This window comes from Centruroides vittatus, unplaced genomic scaffold, assembly GCF_030686945.1.
Source record: "Centruroides vittatus isolate TY-2023 unplaced genomic scaffold, ASM3068694v2 contig_3063, whole genome shotgun sequence".
NCBI classification, from domain to species: Eukaryota; Metazoa; Arthropoda; class Arachnida; order Scorpiones; family Buthidae; genus Centruroides; species Centruroides vittatus.
In genome coordinates, this window is record NW_027121966.1 from 313878 (window position 1) to 336517 (window position 22640).

Below are 22640 nucleotides of genomic sequence, written 5' to 3' on the forward strand. Positions count from 1 at the left end.
CCGCTTCGAGCTCCAGGTATATACAGTATTCCAGTGAGAGATGACAGATTTGGACGTGAATTGTTATACATTGGCTCCACTAAACGTTCCATCCAACAGAGGATCAAGGAGCACAGATACGATATAAACCATGCTCATTGCACCACCGCCTTATCCACCTACACCACTGATCCAGAAGTTCACGCTGACCTATCCAACGCCAGATGATAAATAGGGCCTTTCAGATGGATGACATCAGGGCCCTCGAAGCTCTGGAAATATACAGGGCCGACCGAGTAGGGAAATGCATAAACTTTAAGGACGGCAACGCCCTTTCATACGCATGGCGTTACGTATGTGAAGAATACAAAAACGGCAACGCTACATAGTGCACGCTTATATTCAAAATTAGAATATATTTTAAAACTAAAAGTTCCTCGAGGATTAATTCAAATAATTTGGAAGCCAGTTCTTGTTTGTTCTTTTGTTCGATTAACCTGAAGCAGACCACGAGTGAGGCCGAAAACGTTTGTTTTTGGACAGTAAAGGAAGTACCGGATACAAAGGTTAGAAAAGAGTTTACGAATTAAATAAACCGGTAGTCAGACTAGTAGATTGGGTAGTACTCCAAAACTCAGGTGTGTCTTATAGTCCGTAGCATCTTATAGGTATTTTTTTAAAAAATTGCTTAAAAATTAAGGTGCATCTTATAGTCCGTTAAATACGGTACTTGTATTTTAAATGTATTTGTTAAAATCATAATGTGAAGTATATAAAATGGTTTAAACAAGCCTTAATTGTATGACTGATGAAAATAAATGAAAATAATCATAAATTTTAAATGGTAGAGTCTTTATGATAACCAAAGTGTAATAAATTGTTTCAAATATTTGATTGCTGTGTATGATAAGCCCTAATATATGAATTACAACAGTCTTTGTTTATGTAAAAAACGAATATGTTAAATAATATTAATGTAAGGGCAAGAAGCAAAGTTATTAACAATTTTCTTTTATTCTAAACTTTTGGACTTCCATCTTGACATCAGGTTTTCTATATTGCTGGTAATAAATTAAATTTTTGTCCTGAGTTAAAATTAATACTATATTTTAAACTTATAAAGTTTGGTAATTTGTGTATTCTTCAATTACATCACAAAAATTTTAAAGAATTGAAAGATCAAAGAATTGGACAGAAGAAAGTTGCTAATTACTTACTTAAATGGATATTCAAATTTGTAATGACATGGTTTTGTCCAGCTTGTACATACAACATCAAATGTTGTAGTTGCATCAAAACCAGATGTGGTGGCAAAAGCAAATATTGACATCAGCTAAAAAAAGAAATAAATTTTAATTTCAGTTATATAATTTTCATTTAAACCTACTTTTTATAATAATTTTTATATTTATAATGTCTTTTAAAATAAATATACTTGATTTTAACAGAAATTATCACAAAAAAATTTAAAAACAACTAATATTTACTGGTTATTTGTTTTACTTCATTAACTAATTAATTGGGTTGCAATTTGAAAAAATTGTAGACCTATAACAAAAAAGTATGATGTACAGGGGCAAGACACTACAGTACTAATTTGAGTTGGAGAATATACTGTATATTTTAAATTAAATAAATTTAAAATATGATTAAAAATTGCAGCCTGGCATTGTGACAATATCACAATGCCAGGCTGCCAATAAATAATTGCTCGTTGATTCAAAAAATGTTCATTTTTAAAATTTACATTGCTGGATAATTTTATCCAGGAATGTATTAATCTTAATCTTTTAACTTTATAAGCCAAAACATCATTACTCAATGCATTGAACATAATGCTATTTTCATTTGGAAATATTTATACATTATTACATTAGAATCATGTAACAAGCCTACTTTAGAAATCCAAGGCATAGGATCACACTATTTAAGCTTTTAAATGATTAGTTCAATGTCTTGCATCAAAACTTTAAATTTATATTTTTGTTATTTTATGTTTATGTTCACAATTATTATTTTATTTTCATTCCTAATTTTTCTTAACTTATTACTGGTTATTTGTATTATTCTTTTATCTGCTTTTCTTTTAAAATTCATTATATCATCAATATTTTCATTTATATTTACAGTAGTCACCACTGAACTTATCCCAGGCTGCAGTTAACATGTCATCCAATAAATAGGTTAAAAAAGTAGCTATAATTCATTGCATGAATTTTTTACATAATTTAGAACAAATATACAGTAATTAATCTTTATTTTTTCTAAATATCAACTTGCATTTTCCAGCAGGATGGGGCCATACAAGCAGAAAAAGAAAACAATGGCTTGCATAAAAGAACGTAGAAGTTCTTCCTTGGCCATCCAACAGCCCAGATCTTTCACTATTTGAGAATGAATGGAACATTATGAAGAGATGTCTGCAAAAAACATGCCTCGACTAGTTGAAGAACTAAAAGCTTCCATCTTAACTATCTGGAATTTCATAACAGCAGATGAATGCTTAGACATAACAGCAGATGTACCTAGTCAACAGCATGCCGAAATGTATGAAAGGTGTTTTTACTGCAAAGGTGATGCAACAAAATATTAAACATGAAGTGGTTTATGTTCATTGACGGGGGTGACGCAGTAGTCTATGTTTTTTGATGCCTGTGACTCAAGTTTGACTGGCTCAATCTTGTTAAACCTGCAAGATATCAAGTTGATATTTAGCAAAAATAAAGATTAATTATTTAATAAATATATAAAAATATAAATACAACTATTACAAAGATAAAACTTTGCATTTTGTCTTTCTTTTTGCCGTTTTATTAGTTTTACTTAAAATGTGATATTATGATTGTGGCAAGAACACCAGAGGGCTTTACCTGTTTTTACATTTTTTTTGCAGAGGCAGTAGCCTAAAAAGGAAAGTTGTCTCTGAAATTTTGTGAATTGTTTAAGGACTGCTGATGGTGTAAACGGCAAAAAGAAGGACAAAATGCAAAGTTTTATCTTTGTAATAGTTATATTTATATTTTTATATATTTATTAAATGTAATTAACATCGGCCATGTATTTTTATTAGTTTTACTTAAAAAAAAAAGATTAATTACTGTATATTTGTTCTAAATCATGTAAAACATTCATGCAATGAATCAAAGCTAATTTTTTTTTTAAACCTATTTATTGGATGACATGTTAACTGCGGCCTGGTCTAAGTTCAGTGGTGACTACTGTACTTCCAAATTTTAATATTTGCAAATTTAAATATGCATTATTTTTTCCCCCATTGAATGAATATTCTAATAGTATTTTTTAGAAAACATTCTATGTTGCCTGAAGACTATGTGAATGTGATAACAAAAAAAAAATTAGCAAGTGTTTTTGACATCACTAAATTGCTATTTTTACTACCCTTAAAGAATTTTAACACTAAAAGACAGTATTGTTTATTTTGTATACAGTGAGTGATCAGTTAATGAACAGTTTGGACTACAAACAAATTGGATAACAAACACTTTTGCAAAAGATTTTTATGTTCAGACAATGAACACATGTTTGGATAACAAATACCTCACAGAACAAACACAAGAAGCAACGTAAAATAATGAATACTGATTGGTCTTCCCTTGTCTTCGGGCAACAATTTGAAGCGTGAATTTTGGAGTGCAGGAGACGTCAACATTGATGCTCAACCCGGTATATACTGATCAGATAGTATTCCTCCAAACTTTGAAACTCTCCCTTGTAATTCCAGCCTTTTATTTTTCTGACAGAAACAATTCTTTTATAGTATTCATGAGACTGTCAGGCAGGCACTCATTAAGTTTCACACCGGGTTTTATTTTTGAAAGGTGAGTGTATAATAGCAAAGGTAGAGAGTGGGCAGAAGATGTCTGATGTTGCTGGGCAGTATGACTTGAACAGGTCTACAGTAGACCACAATTCAATTTTATCTAAGAAAGATACAGTATAATCAAGAAGACTCAAACAGCTAAAGGAGTGACAAAAATCACACCTGAGAAATAAAGAACATTGAAGAGCTCATAATGGAATCTGAAACTGACCTGACGACAGAAGAACACCAAGAAACTCGCCAAGATATGTTTTCTTTTGAAAAAGAGGATTAATGCCAATATCTACTATTAAAGATCTTTTGAAGAAGTGGGAGGATGTCAGAACAACGGTCTTAGAATGGCATCCAAACCAGGTTGAGGTTAATAGACTTGGAGATCTCTACAACGACAATGCTATTAATTACTTCCGAAAAATCCTGAAGAAGAGGGAAAAACACAGACATTGACAGATTCTTTAACCCCCTATAAATGGAAAAAACATGACTGATAAAAATGGAAGACTGTGTATATATGTATTTTTATTATTACATATAAATAAACATATTGGGTTGTTTGGAAAGTTCATAACAATTTTTGATAGCCGACAGTTGAGACATCGATTGCCGCAAAAATGATTAGAATTGTACAAACCAATGAATATTACAATAAATTACCTTGAGACACGTCCATTACAAAAAAAACCGTTAAGATTATTCAAATAGCGTTTAATTTCTCATTGCAAAAATGGATGCGAACAACGTGCATTATTGACACTTGTTTCTTTTCTTTTTTCGTAAAGGCAAAAATGTTGTACAAACAGCAAAAAAAAAAAAAAAAAAAAAAATATGTGATGTTTATGGTAAGAGTGCTGTATCAGAATCAACTGTTCGAAAGTGGTTTGCAAAATTTAAAACGGGTAATTTCAGCCTTGAAGATGCTCCTCACTCAGGAAGACCTCCTGTTATTGAAGAGGACCAGATCAAAGCATTATTGGATGAAAACCCTCATTACACAACTCGAGAGATTGCAGACATAGTGAAGTCATCAAACAGTACTGTATTTCAACATCTAAGAAGCTCGGATACGTGAATCGCTACGACATTTAGATACCTCACAACTTAACGAAAAAAAACTTACTGGATCGCATTTCCATTTGTGATTCTCTTGAAAGATGAAATGAAAATGACCCTTTTCTGAAGCATTTAGTGACAGGTGATGAAAAGTGGATCATTTATAACAACATCAGCCGAAAACGATCATGGGGTAAGAAAAATGAATCACCATTAAAAACTCCAAAGGCTGGTCTTCATCCAAAGAAAGTCATGCTCACTGTCTGGTGGGAGTGGAAAGGAATCCTGTACTACGAGCTGCTTCCACAGAATCAAACAATTGATTCTGATAAGTATTGTTCCCAATTGGATAAGCTGAACATGGCAATTAAAGAAAAATGTCCAGAACTGGCCAATAGAAAAGGCATTGTGTTTCACCAAGATAATGCCAGACCTCACACGTTTTTATGAACATGCCAAAAATTATTGGAACTAGGCTGGGATGTTTTACCCCACCCCCCTTACTCACCCGACCTTGCTCCGTCAGACTACCATTTGTTCCATTCTCTGCAAAATTCCCTTCATGATAAAAACTTTGATACTTTGGAAGCTTGCAAAAACCATGTGGATCAGTTTTTCACAGGAAAAACTGGAAAGTTCTACAAAGAGGGTATCATGAAGCTCCCCCATAGATGGCAACATGTCATTAAAAACAATGGTGCATACATAATGGAATAAAAGTATATTTTTAGTTTTAAAACAATTTCTTTTATTTCTCTTAAAAATCGCTACGAACTTTCCGAACAACCCGATAGTAAGAAAGTATATATTTTTTATTTTTGGGGGTCTCCAGAATGGATTAATCAAATTTCCATAAAAATCTATGGTAAACTGATAATCGGTTAACGCACAATTCGGATATAAAACAGTCTTGGAACGGATTATGTTTGTTAACCAATCACCCACTGTATTTACATTTCATATAAAATTATGTAAAAGTTATAAAAATTCCTCATGTAAGTTTTTAATACAGAAATAACAGGATATCTTCTACATAAAAAATAAATGCTATTACTTGTGTAATTAAAACTAAGTGGATTTTTATCTTTTTAAAAATACAAAAGGAATATGAACAATTGGTAATTTTTCAATTACACACAAGACTAAAATTAAAGATTAACTGCACTAATTATTATGAGAATTTTGATAATTTCTTGGAAATGAATACATTATATCCCGAGAGAAAGCAAGATCTCCATGTGCCAAATATCCTTCAAAAGCAACTGCTACAACCAATTCCATCCATCCCTTCCCTAACCTTGAGCCTTCAATTTCAGTTTTTTCAGTGGATCTGCATCTAAGTCTTCACCAAAAAGAAGGATAAAAAATATTCTTACAGTTCCAAAGATGAGCCTTAGCAACTTTCTCTCTTGGATTTTATTAATCTAAACTCCAGGTAAATGACCATTCTATTCATTATAAAAGAGAACAAGAAATCTGATTAAATAATGTGTTGTATAGGAAAAACATTTTGTGTGCTTTATGCTTTAATGCCATTCTTTGCATGAACATCCAAAAGGCTAAAATTTATGTTTCAAAATGAGAGGGCAATTCTCCCTTGCCTTTCCCAGATGGGTGCAACAGGGATTTTAAGAGATGCTTATAAAAATGTATGTTTCACTTTGGTTGTCAAAATTATGGTATACTCATAGTTGAAAAAAGTTCATTCACTTATTTACTTGCTATGGCTCATTCAGATGCAAGGATCAAAGAAAGCTTGATTAACAAAAAAATAATAAAACATTGACACTAACCTCTTTATTGACAATGAAATATTGAAAACAGTGTAATCTGCTACAAAAATATAAATTTATTAAATTGCCCTTTTAATAAATTTTACAAATTTATTAATGAACTAGATAAAATTTAATCAAAAGTTAATATTTTTTGTTTCAAAATCAAAATTATTAAAGGCTCAAAATCACCAAGGTGAAAAATTTGCTTCGCCAACAAATTAATTACGTAAATCTTAACTTTATTGAGTAAATGAACATAATGAAACACTATAATTACTTCATTTTAACCATACACCATACATTATACTTTAAAAGTAAAATAAATTTTATATTATTTCACTGTATATATACGTAAAGTCATTTCGGAAACACGTCTTAAAGTACGATCTTCAAAAACAATCTCCAAGAAATCATATAAAATAAACAATATTTAACAGTTATCATTACTTATATCATGTATTTTTTATCCAAAAACTAGTTTTTGGAAGTGTTATTAAAAAAAACTTTACTTTTAAATAGAAATATGCTAAAATATTTTGTCCGACAGCACATGCGTCATTTCATTGAACGCAGCTGTAATTGGCCGAAAATAATTTAAAGTGAACACAACCATATCATGCCAGACCTCAGTAGTGGGTAAAAGTGATAACATAACCAACTGTCAGTGTGTTTCTAGCCAAATAAATTATAATTAAGTGGTAAGTACCTTTCAATTCATTATTCACAGAGCATACATCAATAGTTCATCAACCCGGGAATGCGTTTATTAGTTTTAAATATTGGTAAAATACTTTTTAGAGTACAATAATAACAAACTAACCTCAAACATTTTACATTAACTGGGTCAGACCACGTCTAAGATGGCCGCCATAAAATCAAAGCACCTGTTAATTTGAAATCATCATTTTGTTAACCGTCATTTCGGCAATGTTCCTGAACAGGATGACATGTTCTCAAAATGATGATTTTGTTTCCGAAGCAGATTCTCTTACAATTTTTCTTAACTTACTTTGTGTGTTGTGTGTATGTCATTTCCAATAAGATAACATACTTGTTGGTATTTTCTTCATAGCAATATGGATATGGATACTCACGATGCAGAAAAAAACAAAAAAAGGAACAAAAAAGAAACTTAAAACAGATAATGCGGCTTATTTGCACCAAAGAGAAAAGGCTAATGCTAGAAAAAGAAAGTTTTTAGATAAGATGACCAATGAAGAGAAAAATTAAAAGGACTAAGGACAGGGAATATTATAAAAAGAAAAAAGCAGTAAAGAAAGTGAAGAATATTGCTGATATGACCAAGCGAGAAAAACGAAAGCAGAGAAAAGATTGGAAAAAAGCATCGAAAAAATACAGAGAAGAAAAAGGCATTAGCAAATATAATAAGTAATACGCCACCACAATCAGATGATGAGTCAGCCGCAATCCCTTCAGTGAGAAGACAAGTAGGAAGAAAACAAGTTAGGAAAGATAGAGCAAAAGCATACTGAAAAATAAAAAAACAGGAAGAAACTATAGTTCAAATGAAACGAAAAATTGAGTCTTAAAAAAAAAACTTCAAAGACGAGATGCAAAAAAGCAACCTGTACCTACAACTCCTAACAGCAAAATTGATGCTTTAATGAAAGACATTCACAAACCTCCTGAAGTGCGCAGAAGCCTTTTGTTTAACGAAGTATTGAATATGCAATTGCAAGAAAAGACCGATGCTTTGCCAAAGAATTCTAAAGAGAGAGGTCTTCCAAAAATGTATCAGTGAAAGTACTTTGAGGAAATACAAATTGCTCCATATGGCTAAGATGATTTTACCAAAGGAAAGAAACAATAAATTGATTCTAATGTCTGATGCCAAATTTTGCAAGATTGTTTTGAATTTTAAAATATTTTGCATTATATCACTGTATTTTTATACTAGTACAAATGATATAATTTTAAATTCTGAAGTTTTCAGTCTTCATAGACCAGTACGAGGTCTGTTCAAAAAATAACCAAATTTTATTCTTTTTAATTTTTATTTTTTAAGTTACAGATTATTGGTCCTTGTCCCCATCAAAGTACTCCCCTATTCACACACTTATCCCAGCAATGTTTTCATTTTGCAAAGCAGTCCTGGTAAGTTTGATTCAGACTGTCCTTCAATGCTTGTGGCAAATTTGTTTTAATGTCATCAATTGTGTCAAAACGATGTCCTTTCAGCACTGATTTTAATTTTGAAACAAGAAAAAATCGCAAGGAACCAGGTCTGGTGAGAAGGGAGACTGGGGAGGACAGTCATTTGATTTTTGGCAAACTGACAAGGCTGAATGAGCAGGCACGTTGTTGTGGTGAAGGAACCAAGAGTTGTCTCACACAACTCTGGGTCTCTTTTTGCAAATTTTTTCATGCAATTGTCTCAAAACACCGGCATAGTACTGACAGTTGACTGTTTGACCTTGAAACAAAAATTCAAAGTGCACACTGATTTTCTGAACATGAGTGTCATCAGTTGAGGTTGAAAGCTATCCAGGTCAAGAGTCATCTTCAACTAATTGATGACCACTTTTGAATCAGGTAAATTATTCATAACACTATGTACAATGCATCGCCTCCATAAGCTTGATTCAAAAGTTAAAATGTTTCTGTAAAAGTTTTCTGCAGTTTCATGCAAAACTTCACATTGCATCGTTTCTTCTGTAAATCACACATTGCAAAAATCGCCACAAACACTGAAACACCTTTCACTCAAAAAACAATAATGTGGGAATGAAACGAGATATCAACAATCTGAAAAAAATGGCTTACTCAGTACATTATCATGAACATAGTGTTGTCAACTTCATACTGTTTTTGTCCAATTCAAAAAGTTAGATTATTTTTTGAACAGACCTCGTATTTATGAAAATTTTGACATTTTATTTCTTACTAGCAGATGAGCCCAGTATCGCTCAAGCAAAAAGTAACAATAGCAAAGATTAAGATTATTAGATTATAGCCTATCTTACCCATTTCAGCAGGTGAAAGAATTAGGCCTCCCCTCTTCCGAGACTAATTAGAGAATTTTTAGATGGGTCTAAAAATATGTTCAATTTTCTGCAAAAGTACTAAATACCGAACCTGTTACCGGTGTAATTTGCGTGAAAAAATCTTCTTTCCACAAACGTTTTCGAGCTTTCCAAACAGCTCTTCTTCAGGTAGAGAAAAAAGGTTCCGACGAAATACTTCGAAAAAAGACGAAAAAAGAACGTAGACATTTAAATAAAAACGGAATCTAAAAATAGAATGCAGATGTTTAAACAAAAATTACGGAACTCGCATATCAAACGAACATTAAGGTGGACATGCGCATTCGTGCGCCGATGTTGCTATTTATAGATCGTTGTTTATGAGGGCCTGCCACGCTATAGAAAGATTAATCTCATCCTTCCGATTTATACATGTGGTCCGATGGTTAGCCTTACAGATGGATATAGCTTCCCGCCATTTTAGTTGGTCCAGGTGGGGCGTAGTGTCGATGATGTCAGCTTTGTCGAACTCCGGTTCTATATCGGGATCAGATGCAAAGGTGGTTAGGGCCGTGGTGTACCGCCCGTGCCGAAGGTCCGCCTGATGTTCTTGCACTCTGGTATTTAAAGATCGCTTGGTTGAGCCGATATATACAAGGCTCTCGTTACATCTGTTATCTTTCAGCGGGATAGAGTACACGCCAGGAAGCCTGCCACGGACTGGACTGCCTTTTTCATTTCTGAGGATGTCGTAGATTGTCGGGCCTCTTCTATAGGCTATTTGTAGTTGTTGTTTTCCAGTGATCTCAGCGTATATCGCTTTAACATATGGGTTAAAGGTGACTGGGAGGCGTGTACGTTCATCCTGGTCAGTGTTGGTCCTCGTACGCGTACTGGGTGCGTATTGTGAGCGTTGAAGTCACTCAATTAGACGGTGTGTCAGACCATGGTAACCGTGCTTGGCTGCTATCCTCTTGATATAATTCAATTCGGTGTTGAGGGCTTGCATGGTGGACGAGTGGGAAAAGGCCCTTTTAATCAAAGTATTAAATGCTGCAGCCTTGTAGGTGAATGGGTCAGATGAACCTACCGGTATGTATATAGGGTCGGCATAAGGTTTACGGTATACCGACGTGACGATGGCGGATCCTTCTACTTTAATGTTTATATCCAAAAAATGGACCTCAGTATTGCTAGATTGTTCCATTTCCAGCGTTAGGCCGTAGGGATTATCGTTAACGGTTTGTACGAAGTTAGAGATGTCAGGTATTGTCCTCCACATGATGAGGATGTCGTCCACATACCTCCTATAGAGTAAGATGTTCGGGAGGAACAGCGGAAGTATTTTTTGTTCCAGTTGCCTAACGACCATTTCGCATAGGTCCCCAGATACTGGGCTACCCATGGGGACTCCTCTTTGTTGTTTGTAGACCTCTCCGTCGAACGCAAAGATAGAATTATAACAGATCAGATGGGCTAAGTCAATGACTTGGTGGTGTAATGCTTGATCTTGAGTCAAATTAAGCAAAATGTCCCTAAGGGAGCAAAGGCTGCAGCATTTAATACTTTGATTAAAAGGGCCTTTTCCCACTCGTCCACCATGCAAGCCCTCAACACCGAATTGAATTATATCAAGAGGATAGCAGCCAAGCACGGTTACCATGGTCTGACACACCGTCTAATTGAGTGACTTCAACGCTCACAATACGCACCCACTACGCGTACGAGGACCAACACTGACCAGGATGAACGTACACGCCTCCCAGTCACCTTTAACCCATATGTTAAAGCGATATACGCTGAGATCACTGGAAAACAACAACTACAAATAGCCTATAGAAGAGGCCCGACAATCTACGACATCCTCAGAAATGAAAAAGGCAGTCCAGTCCGTGGCAGGCTTCCTGGCGTGTACTCTATCCCGCTGAAAGATAACAGATGTAACGAGAGCCTTGTATATATCGGCTCAACCAAGCGATCTTTAAATACCAGAGTGCAAGAACATCAGGCGGACCTTCGGCACGGGCGGTACACCACGGCCCTAACCACCTTTGCATCTGATCCCGATATAGAACCGGAGTTCGACAAAGCTGACATCATCGACACTACGCCCCACCTGGACCAACTAAAATGGCGGGAAGCTATATCCATCTGTAAGGCTAACCATCGGACCACATGTATAAATCGGAAGGATGAGATTAATCTTTCTATAGTGTGGCAGGCCCTCATAAACAACGATCTATAAATAGCAACATCGGCGCACGAATGCGCATGTCCACCTTAATGTTCGTTTGATATGCGAGTTCCGTAATTTTTTGTTTAAACATCTGCATTCTATTTTTAGATTCCGTTTTTATTTAAATGTCTACGTTCTTTTTTCGTCTTTTTTCGAAGTATTTCGTCGGAACCTTTTTTTCTCTACCTGAAGAAGAGCTGTTTGGAAAGCTCGAAAACGTTTGTGGAAAGAAGATTTTTTCATGCAAATTACACCGGTAACAGGTTCGGTATTTAGTATTTCATCCCCGGTGTCGGAAAGAAGAGTAATTTTACTTTCTGCAAAAGCTGAGTTCTTCAGGTTAACCCTTAACCCCCCCTCTCTCTCCCCGTGAGAGAAAACTTCCAAAAATCCCTTCTTAATGTACATTCTCATGACATACCCTAACTGTGTACCAACTTTCAACTCCTAACTGTTTGGGCTCTGAACTTATTATTATTATATTATCAACCCATCTCGATCATATATATATAGATACACCAGTAATCTTAAATTTCCATAAGAGTATCAGTACCTCTTATTAAAAATAAAAAAATTGTATTTCATTACAAACATCTGTAAGTATTTTTATTTGAATTTAAGTGTACATAAACAAAATAATTGTTTAAATTTACATTTAATAGAACAAATATGATTTAATAATTTGTCAAATATTGATACATATCAAATTAATTTTAAAAAATATGTAATTGTCCTGTCTTATCTTATTTAATAAGGTAGAAAATGCTCCCATCGAGCTTCTTTCTAAACCAATGTAACTGGTAGTTTATGTCTACCAGTTACATTGGTGAACTATTTGACCCAGTTAGTTATTTGACCATTTTTCATTTATGTAATAAAGATAGACAGATGTGGCATATTTTCTTTGATCCATCACAAACCACTGCTTCAACCAGGTACAAAAAACAAAACAATTGAAAACAGAAAATATTGTATGCATGGTTGCCATAAATAGACATGGTTAGCTGCTGTGCTTAGATATGGCACCTTGGCTAGCACAGCTTCCAACCAGATCATGTGAAAGAGGCCTATCACTTGTAACAGGCTCTTCAGTCCATTTATGAAATGTGGAATACATTCAGTTTGTAGCAATAATATCTATTATACTTGAAAAAGTGTGAACATATGATGTGAGACACCTCAATAATCACTGTTAATTTGTTAACTAAGTAAGCAAGCACAATAATAAAAGTATTTTCATATTGTATTTATAAACTCTCCAAAGCTCATATAGCTACTAACTTAAAATATTTGATTTTATTTATATGAACAGAACTATAATGATGATTTAAGTTTAGACAAAAAGGTAGTGAATTAATTAGTATTAAGATTTAAAAAATTATTATTTCATAAAACCAACACTTAGAATAAAAGGGAAGTCTGAAACTCTCTCTTTTATTCTAAGTATTGGTTTTATGAAATAATAACTTTAACCTCATTTAAAACACACATGTAAATTCACCCCATGTTACTCCTTAGCTACAACTAAAATAAAAATGTAAAAATATTTAAGATTTCTTACAAACTTTCTATATGTTTAAAAGTAAAAACTGAGTGTGACAGGCAGCTAGCTTATTGCAGTTTTAGTGTTACAATTTCTGTTTTTTCTTTCAAAAATTTAATTTCTTCTTTTTCCTTTCTGTTTACAAACAGTTTTCCTGTTTCCTGTGTGTCTGAACAGAAAAATTATTTGTAAACAGAAAGAAAAACATTTTTTAAATTTAGGGTATTAAGTTTTTTATTCATTTTATTAAACCCTATCCTGTACATTGATTTATGGAATACTATTCTTTTTAGTCTTAATGATTTAGATTCTAAATGATATTTTAATATTATAAATTTACATGTATATTTGACCATCATTATTGGATGTTATACATTTACTTTAATTTCCAAAAGTATCTAATCTGTAATCATTCATATTTCTTAAAAAATTATGTTTAAACAGCCATGTCAACTTGTAACTGATGGCTAATTACCTAGTTTATTCAATGAATATAGTAAAACATGACCTCCAGTTTATAAATAATCAGAAATTCAAAAAATAACAAAATAAGTGAAGTAAATGACTTACAAGTTGAATAACTCTAATGAATCCTCGAGGTTCAATCAATACTCGCAAATTCAGGTCCATGTTACTAGAAGAATATGAGATATTTTATCAGTATAGAATTTTAAATTATAATATTTAAATTCACTTACAATAAAAACTTAAATTTCATGTTAATAATCAAATATACCTCAGAAGTTGAAATAATATATAATAAAATAATTTATGCATCTCACTCTTTTCCAGTAGGTAGTTTCTCTTTTCTCATTAAAAAAAAAACCCCACCAATAAAATTTTTAAAAATTTAATTAATTGTTTTTTAACTGATCTAAATTGTCAAAACATCTAGAAACTCAACCAAACTTTTATGTTCTTTTACCTGAAGAGGGCCACTAAAGCGACCAAAAATGTTAATTTTCTCTTAGAAACTACTTGCTGGAAAAGAGTGAGAAGCACTAGTTATTTTATTTCATATTAATATTTAATAAAGAATTGTCCATAAATTACATAACATTATTTTTATATTTTTTAACTACCATCCTACTCCTGTAAAGCTCCATAATGCAGTTGCACATAGCCACACCAAAATTACAAATGCAGATCTTCCGTGCTACCAGAGTTTCCAGATGAGATTGTCCTTTGTAACAGATATGTAAATGAAGTTCTCATTCAGTGGTGTGGTGACCCAGATATCGAAAAGTTTTAAAGAACAATTAATAACTCATACAAGCTACAACTCAAACTGAAGAAAAAGCCATAAAAGAGGGAATTTTCTGGACTTGTCAATAACATTCAAGAACAGTTATGCTACCACAAAAGTATACAAAAAAAATCAGACCATCACCCTTTTCTACATCCCAGAAACATCATGTGATTCCTTCAAATTTAAGATCTCTACATTCACAGCCATACTAAGACATGCATTCTAACTTAACCAAGACATACCAGAAATTAAGGTACATTAAAAAAAATAAAGGCAGAGAACATGACGAAGATGAACCACTCTCTGGTAGACCATCCAGTTAAACTGATGAACAACACATGTATCAAGTCAGAGATTTGGTGCTCAATAATTGTTGTCTAACAGGGATATTATTGAATGTGTTCAGGTATCATTTGAATCTTGCCAAGCAAGTTTTAACAGATCATTTGGACTTGCAATGTGTCACTTCTCAAGTATCTTGAAAATGTTAAATTTTTCCAAAAACAACAATATGTTGAAGTGGCTGAGGAAATGTTTTCTCAAGCAAATCATTCTTAAAATGCATAATTACAGGTAATGAAACATGAATCTATGTTTTTGACACTGAAGCAGCTCAACAATCAAGCTGAATGGCACTCAAAAGGTGAAGCAAGACCAGAAAGACCATGTCAAAGTCAGTCAAAAATCAAGGTCCTATTGATTGTTGTGGAATTGTATATCACAAATTTCTTCTGACTGGCAAACTGTCAACAGAGAATATTATTTGAACATTTTGCTTTGTATGAATGAAGCAATTCATAGAAAACAACCTGGCTTGTGGCCTGAAAACGCATGGATTTTGCACCATGATAATGCACCTGCACACAACGCTCTTGTTGTTCATGAATTTTTGGCTAAAAATTCAACAAATATGGTTAAGCAAGCTCTGCATTCACTTAATATGACACTATGTGAGTTTTTCCTATTTCCTTGACTAAAATTTCTATTTAGTAGTCACTGTTTTGAGTCAATTGATGCCATTAAACAAAATTCTCTGTTCCTGAAAGGGTTTCACAAAAATGACTTTAAAGCATATTTAGAAGATTGAAAAAACATTGGTGTAAGTGCATTGCAGTGGGAAGTGATTACTTTGAAAGGGACAAAATAAATTTTTATGAATAAATTCAAATCTTACATTTTATTAAACCATTCTTGTACTTTTTGATCACAGGGGCCACGTCACTGTTGTACATCTCAACAGTGACATGGCTACAAAGAAAAAAAAATAATCACAATGCATCAAGATGCAACTATTGAATTAGATGACAAAAAGAAATCTGAAATTGTAACACTACAATTAAACCAAAAGTGTTGATACTACAGATAAAATGGTACAGCAGTATGCATGTAAAAAACAAACAAAACACCAGCATATTGTTATGTTTTACAATAGTCTTGACATTACAGTGCTCAATGCATAGATATTATACACATTGCTGAATCATACACACAATGCAAACTGTTATAAAAGACAGCTGTTTTCAAAATATTTATGCAAGAAATTGGTAAAACCCAACATGAGATGATGAATGATATTCTACAATTAGAAACTGCCACAATTCACAAGCAATAATGTAGTATGGAATGACAGTTGTGAAAAACTGTAACAGAAGCAAAAAACAAAAAAGAGGTTTCATCTGCTTTTCAAAGATAGAAAAATGGAAAGATTTTGTAACATTCAAAAGAAATAATAACTTGCAAAAGTCAACTTTAAATGCTAATTTAAAAGTTCTAATGTATAACTAAGACCAGTAATATATCAAATATTTCCAAAAATCAGTATTCTGTTCATTAAACTGTCTTAAATTGATGATAAAAAAAATAATAAAATTTTGGTAAAAAAAAAGCAATAAATAATAGTACAGATATTACATTATGAAAATTTAAAATTAAACACTCATGCATACAAGGTTAATTTTTTCTGATTTTATTTTATCATGATTACTGGACAAAGGAAGTTAGTCATAAAATTAAAATAATAAATGATATTTATTTTTACACTTAATTTACATAATTGGGACAGTTCACAAACATCTGCAATGAAATTACAGGGATGGACAGTGAGTAGAGGGGTGAATAGATTTCTACATTACAGAGTTTAAAAAATAAAGCAAAAAGATAATGTCATCTTTAGTTTCAATTTTGTTAATCGTTATTCTGAATTAAATTTAGTAATCATTAAACTGCATACCAGTAATTATCTTGCTTTCAACAACTGCCCTAGAAGCATGGAGTATGTAGTAGGGCAGGTTATACAAAAGTTTTAATTTCATTCTTGTAAATTCTGCAGGATATACACTATCACAGGTTATGCACAACTACAGAATATCTACACAAAATTTAGTAGTAGTGTTTTATTGAATAAATGTGTTCTTTTATATTTTCTAATTTTCTTCCATCTTCTAGTTTCACCTATATAAATTTTATTATTTTCATGTGCATATCAATTCATAAACAACCTTTATGTATTTAATATTTGCATATGTATAATTTTATTTTTATTTTTGATTTTGAATGAAATTTTTATTATAATTATTATTACAATATAACATTAATATCAGATTTATTTCAAAAATTTAATTAAAAATTACAAAAATAATTGAAAAAGAAATATAATTTATATATTTCTTTTTTACTTTTTCATTACTATTGCAGAAAGTTTCTGGAATTTTCTAGAATTTTATAGTACAATGTTTCAAAAACAAAAAATAATTTATTCAAGAAAATACCGTATTTTACGGACTATAAGACGCACCTTAATTTTTAAGCAATTTTTTAAAAAAAATACCTGTAAGATGCTACGGACTATAAGACACCTGAATTTTGGAGGCAATTTTTCGAAGAAAAAAAGTGCGTCTTATAGTCCGTAAAATATGGTAATTGCCATTACATTCAAGCAGCACCTTCTTCCATCAATTGGGCAAGTCAAGGATTCCTGCTGAATAAAACTCAGATTGTTTTGACTTGAACTCTACAAGTGCAATTTTCATCTCATCATCAGCAAACTGCCTTTCACTCAAAGTGTTGCATGGAATAAAAGAGATGATAGTTGTATGGTATAATGTATGGAGATACAAGGAATTATGAACTTTAATAATTGTAGTTAAATTATTAAAAAACTGTGGTTAAATTAATATGCCTCAATGTCCTTAACTTATTATAATCTTATTTTGTCCACTACTGCGTATCTCTTAACAGGACTTATTAAACTGGCTTTAAGGATACTGCAACTCAGTTTCACAGATTATAAAATTATTGTTTTATTTAATTTACCTGGACACATACATTTTAATATTGCATTTCAGACTTGTTCATCCCTCATCAGCAGGTATCTATATGACACATTCTACATAAAAATTTTTTACAAAATTTTTAAAATTTCCCAACAATCTTATTAAAAAAAATTTACCGACAGTAATATAAAATTCTTACAATTTCATGGCTAATTCTTTCCATTCTGATTTCCATCCAGTAATTAAAAATTAAATTTAAACATTATTAACAGTAACTTTTAAGACAAATTATTGTATTAAAACATAAATTATTAAGTTAACCATTAAATTTACCACATTGTTTTACATTTAAATTTTATTACTACACTTATATTTCCAATTGTTCACCTTGACTTACACTACATCTCAACATGTTTTGATCATTCTCTTTATATGTCACACTCTCCCCTCCCTCTACAAATCTTCTCCATGATTGGTGTATTTCTCTTCTGGTATTATTATTCATTCTATTATTTTTTTTTTTTTGTTTGATTATATTAATATGTTCATATAATTGTCGTTTATAATTATTTTTTTCCTTTTTCCTTATTTTTACCATATTTAATACTATTTCACATCCAGTTGAGTTACAGTGTTCGGCTACTACTAAATTTACATAATTTCTCCTGATCGCTCAAAGATGTTCATTTAATCTTATTTTTAATTTCCCTTTTGATTTTAAGGGGATACTATAGATTATTATCTATGGAATTTCGGGACTGAGTATATATCTGAACTGAGGGGACCAAGACGAGTTCAACGATACCCTACTTTTGGACCGGAGACGAAAAATAAAAAAGTTATCATACTTTTTTCCGGCGATCGCGCGATGATAGGGAGTCACGTCGCTCTCACCGCTAAGTCGGCCTCGCTATCGCGATTGGGAGTCGCGTTGCTTGCCATTAAAATTGCCTTTAGTAGACGTTTTCCCCCCTTTTTTTACTTTGTTCAATAACTACCGTGAATCAATAACTAGTGACGTTTAGCACATGGCGGCCTGCCGGCGGCTCCCCTCCCGGAGGTCAGTCAAGAGCACAAACAGTCAGAACGGCCGCCACGTTCGCTGCCATAAGTAACGTTAACTAAAATGGCGATCGCGCGATGATCGGAAGTTGCGTCGCTCTCTCCGCTCTCGTATCGCATGTTTAACCCTACTGGAGATGACCGTAGTCCGACGTCATGGTTTGCAGACTTTACCGCAAGATGGCAGTACTAGCAACTATGGTGCCGTCTTCATGAGAGCATTAAAAAAGTATTGGTAACTTTTTTATTTTTCGTCTCCGGTCCAAAAATAGGGTACCGTTGAATTCGTCTTGGTCCCGAGTTCCAATATATAATCAAAGTCCTGAAATTCCATAGGGGGTAATCTATAGTACACCAGATTTGAATAATTGTATATCAAACATCCTGAAGCCTACATATATATAAATAAATAAATAACCAAACAATTGCCTTAAATATCATTAAATAGCAAATTAATAGCCTGATTATTTAAGGCAATTTGATTATGTATTTAATAATTGTTAAAAGATTAACCAAGTCTAATGTTGCAAATTTCAATAAGGAAGTTAATGAATTTTTATTAAATTCTAACTTCCCTTCTTCAATGATACATCTTCCTGAGATCACTACTCATTCAGGGAAGTGTTGTTTAAAATAGTTTAAATTTATTACATTGGACATTTGTTAGGAACCACAGAAATGACTAAATTTGGTCAGATGCCAATGCTAATGATGAAAGGAAAGGTATAAAAAGAGAGACAAGGCCTAAAGCAGGGTTCCTCCTCCCAAGGTTCCCAGGGTCTGCTCTCATTTGCCTCAAAGAAATCTCAATCTTTCCTTGGAAAGTTCCATTATTCGTTTCTCATTCACAAGAGGATGATAGTACGCTCTTTCTTTTTGTGAAGGATTACCTTCAAGGAGTTAACAGGACATTTTGCACCAACAAAGACAGATCTCCCAGGACAATTATCAAGGACCATGTTCTGGAACCCCAGATAAATATCATCATGAAAATTGATTGTAGCTATCTCTGCATATAGATAGACATGAATGAATGAAAATGCTCATAAATTTTCAATAGATTTGTTAGTTATTCATTTATGCCTTTTTATTTTAGCTTTAATAAATTCCTTTAATAATATAAATTTCTAGTTTGAGTGATTCATTTCTGTATTGTCTCTCAAATCCTCCTCTACTTGCTTACCCCAAGTCTCCATATAGATACTCATGACGTAGGTGGTGTCAGAAGAAACTGCATCTTTGATCAGTCTCTTATGTGATAGACCTCATTTACAGTCACGTGACCCTCATTTTCCCAGCTGAGATCAAGCAGCTTCTATCAGGTCAACCTTGACACATGTGGTCATGCACTGTCATGAAGAAAGTGCACAATGTTCATTTGTAGCCACTTAGTGTGGATAGCATCGGCCAAACATTGCAGATTAGCACAGTAGATTTTGGAAGTTATAGTGATATTCCATGGAAGCATCTCCCAATAGACTGATCTGCAAACCTCCCACCAAATACACTGATGCAATTCTGATTTTGAACAGTCTGTGCTGCTTGACCAATGTCCATTCACAACTTTTTGTATTTTAAGTTGACACATAGGCGCCATTTTTCATCTCCTGTAAGGATGGTATCAAGCCAAATATAGGAACAAGCTTCTTAGAGAGGAGTTCAGTGCATACCAACATAACAAAGTTTGTCATTTTCATTCAGATTGTGAGCAACCCAAACACTGATCTTGCAGACCTTTCTAAATGTAGTTAAGTTACAAACTACAGTGGATTGATCATAATCAAATGTCTTGCTCATTTTGTGTATGGTCAGGTGTGGGTTGGCTTCCATCAGCTGCCATAGCTTATCCAATAGGGCAGAAGGACTTTCTGAGCACAGCTTATCTTTTTTTGTAACTATTTTATCTTTTTTTAATTTTCTTTTAAATTGTTAAATTCCTGTGGGTTATATCTTATAATTTTTGTTTTTTCGTTCATTTCATTTTCTTTTATACTTTATAAAAATTGTACATTCTTTTTTCATTCATGAAGCTACATCAACACAGGAGTATTTGTTAGAAATTGATATCTATTTTAGATTATGTAAGAAATCAAATTTTTAAAACGTAATGCATAAAGAATTTAATTAAATTCTAATATATTCAAATTTAAATCCAAACAGACCGTATAATATTACTTTAGAGTAAAAGTATTGTACAGATTAACATACAATATTAAAATAAGTAGGGTGATAAAAAACTTTACAAGGCCCACAAATTAAAAACAAAACATTGTTGAGTGTAACGACAATGTAGTAGTTAGTAATGATTCAGATTGACAACTTCAGTGGTTACAATGATGCAAGTGCAGTACAGTTGCAATGTTACATGTTCAAATGATCACAAGGTTAGAAAAGTTGTCTAACAAAGAAATCCAAGTAATCATTCAATTTTTGCAGGCCAAAAAGATTCCATCTGCTGAAATCCATTGTCAGTTCATTAAGTTATATTTGGACATTGTCATGTCCTATCATGGTGCCTTTTTATTTTAGCTTTAATAAGCTAAGCTTAACAAGAAATTACGACTAATAAGCTAAGCTTACTAAGAAATTAAAGACTTATTGCATAATGGCATCAGAGGTTTGCAAGTGAATAGGAAAATATGAGTGAGGAAAGATTAGACTTTAGATTTGATAGAGACATTTCAATGGGAATTTCATCGTCATTTCCCTTAAAGCCATGGATCTGATCTCTTCTGATTTCCACATTTGAAATACATACATACATAGTTACCATTTCACTACTGATGAAAAAGCAAAAGCTATCATTCCTAAGTGGCTGCAGTAACAGGAACAGAAACTTTTTGTTGATGGGATGAACAAGCTCTTTATACATTACAATGATTTTGTTAAGTAACAGAATACTGTTTATAGATAAATCCTGTATGTTTTTATTTTTGTAATAAAAAGTATTTTTTTATATTATTAGCTTTATAAAGTTATCTTTTGACCATCCTGCATTTATGCAATATGTTATGTAACACTTGTTTTATATATGTATATAAAACAAAAGTGTTACATAACATACTAACAATATGATTAATAACAATCTTTATCTATCAATGCTAATGATTAAAAATAATATTAAAAAATATAAACAGAAAATACAGATAAATTTTGAAGTTATAAAAATACATATTTGTTAAAAAATTGTGATAGCTATATAATGTAGCCAATTACAAAAATTTTAAATATTATGACAGTTTTTAGTTATTCAAATAGTAGGAATTAAATTATTTAAATATAAATTATCATATTAAGTCAAACTGAAAAAAAAAATTTAAAAAATGAACAGCAATTGAAATAAAATACATAGATAACATAGCATAGAAATATTGTGACTGAAAAATAAGAATTCTATGTAAAAAATATTCTGAATTACAGTAGTATTGCATTAGTAATCTTGTTATTTTGCTTTTGTAAAAAAAAGAAAAATCTGAGTTATTCATTAAAGCTAATGGACTGAACCTATAAACAAAATGATAAGAGTAATTTTATCTTTTTGTTTACAGATTTGTCTATAATTCTATCTCTTTAAAAATAGTTTTTTTAAATGTATTTAGATTGCAAGCTGAAACTATCTTGTTATAAGGCATGAGTCATTTTCTTTTTT

General features: G+C 32.2%; 1 protein-coding gene across 2 annotated transcripts in view; it reads right to left on the minus strand.

The window, feature by feature from the left end:
* Positions 1-22640, minus strand: part of LOC136972923 (synaptophysin-like protein 2) — a 47110-nt gene that overhangs the window by 17798 nt on the left and 6672 nt on the right. For both annotated transcript variants that reach the window (XR_010880416.1, XM_067267582.1), the window contains exons 2-3: positions 13979-14042; positions 1197-1312 (exon numbers count right to left, since the gene is read on the minus strand). Coding sequence is in view for 1 of the 2 variants with exons in the window: in XM_067267582.1 (XP_067123683.1) it covers positions 1197-1312; positions 13979-14038 (176 nt within the window). In the remaining variant the exon portion in view is untranslated. The remainder of the gene's footprint in view (positions 1-1196; positions 1313-13978; positions 14043-22640) is intronic.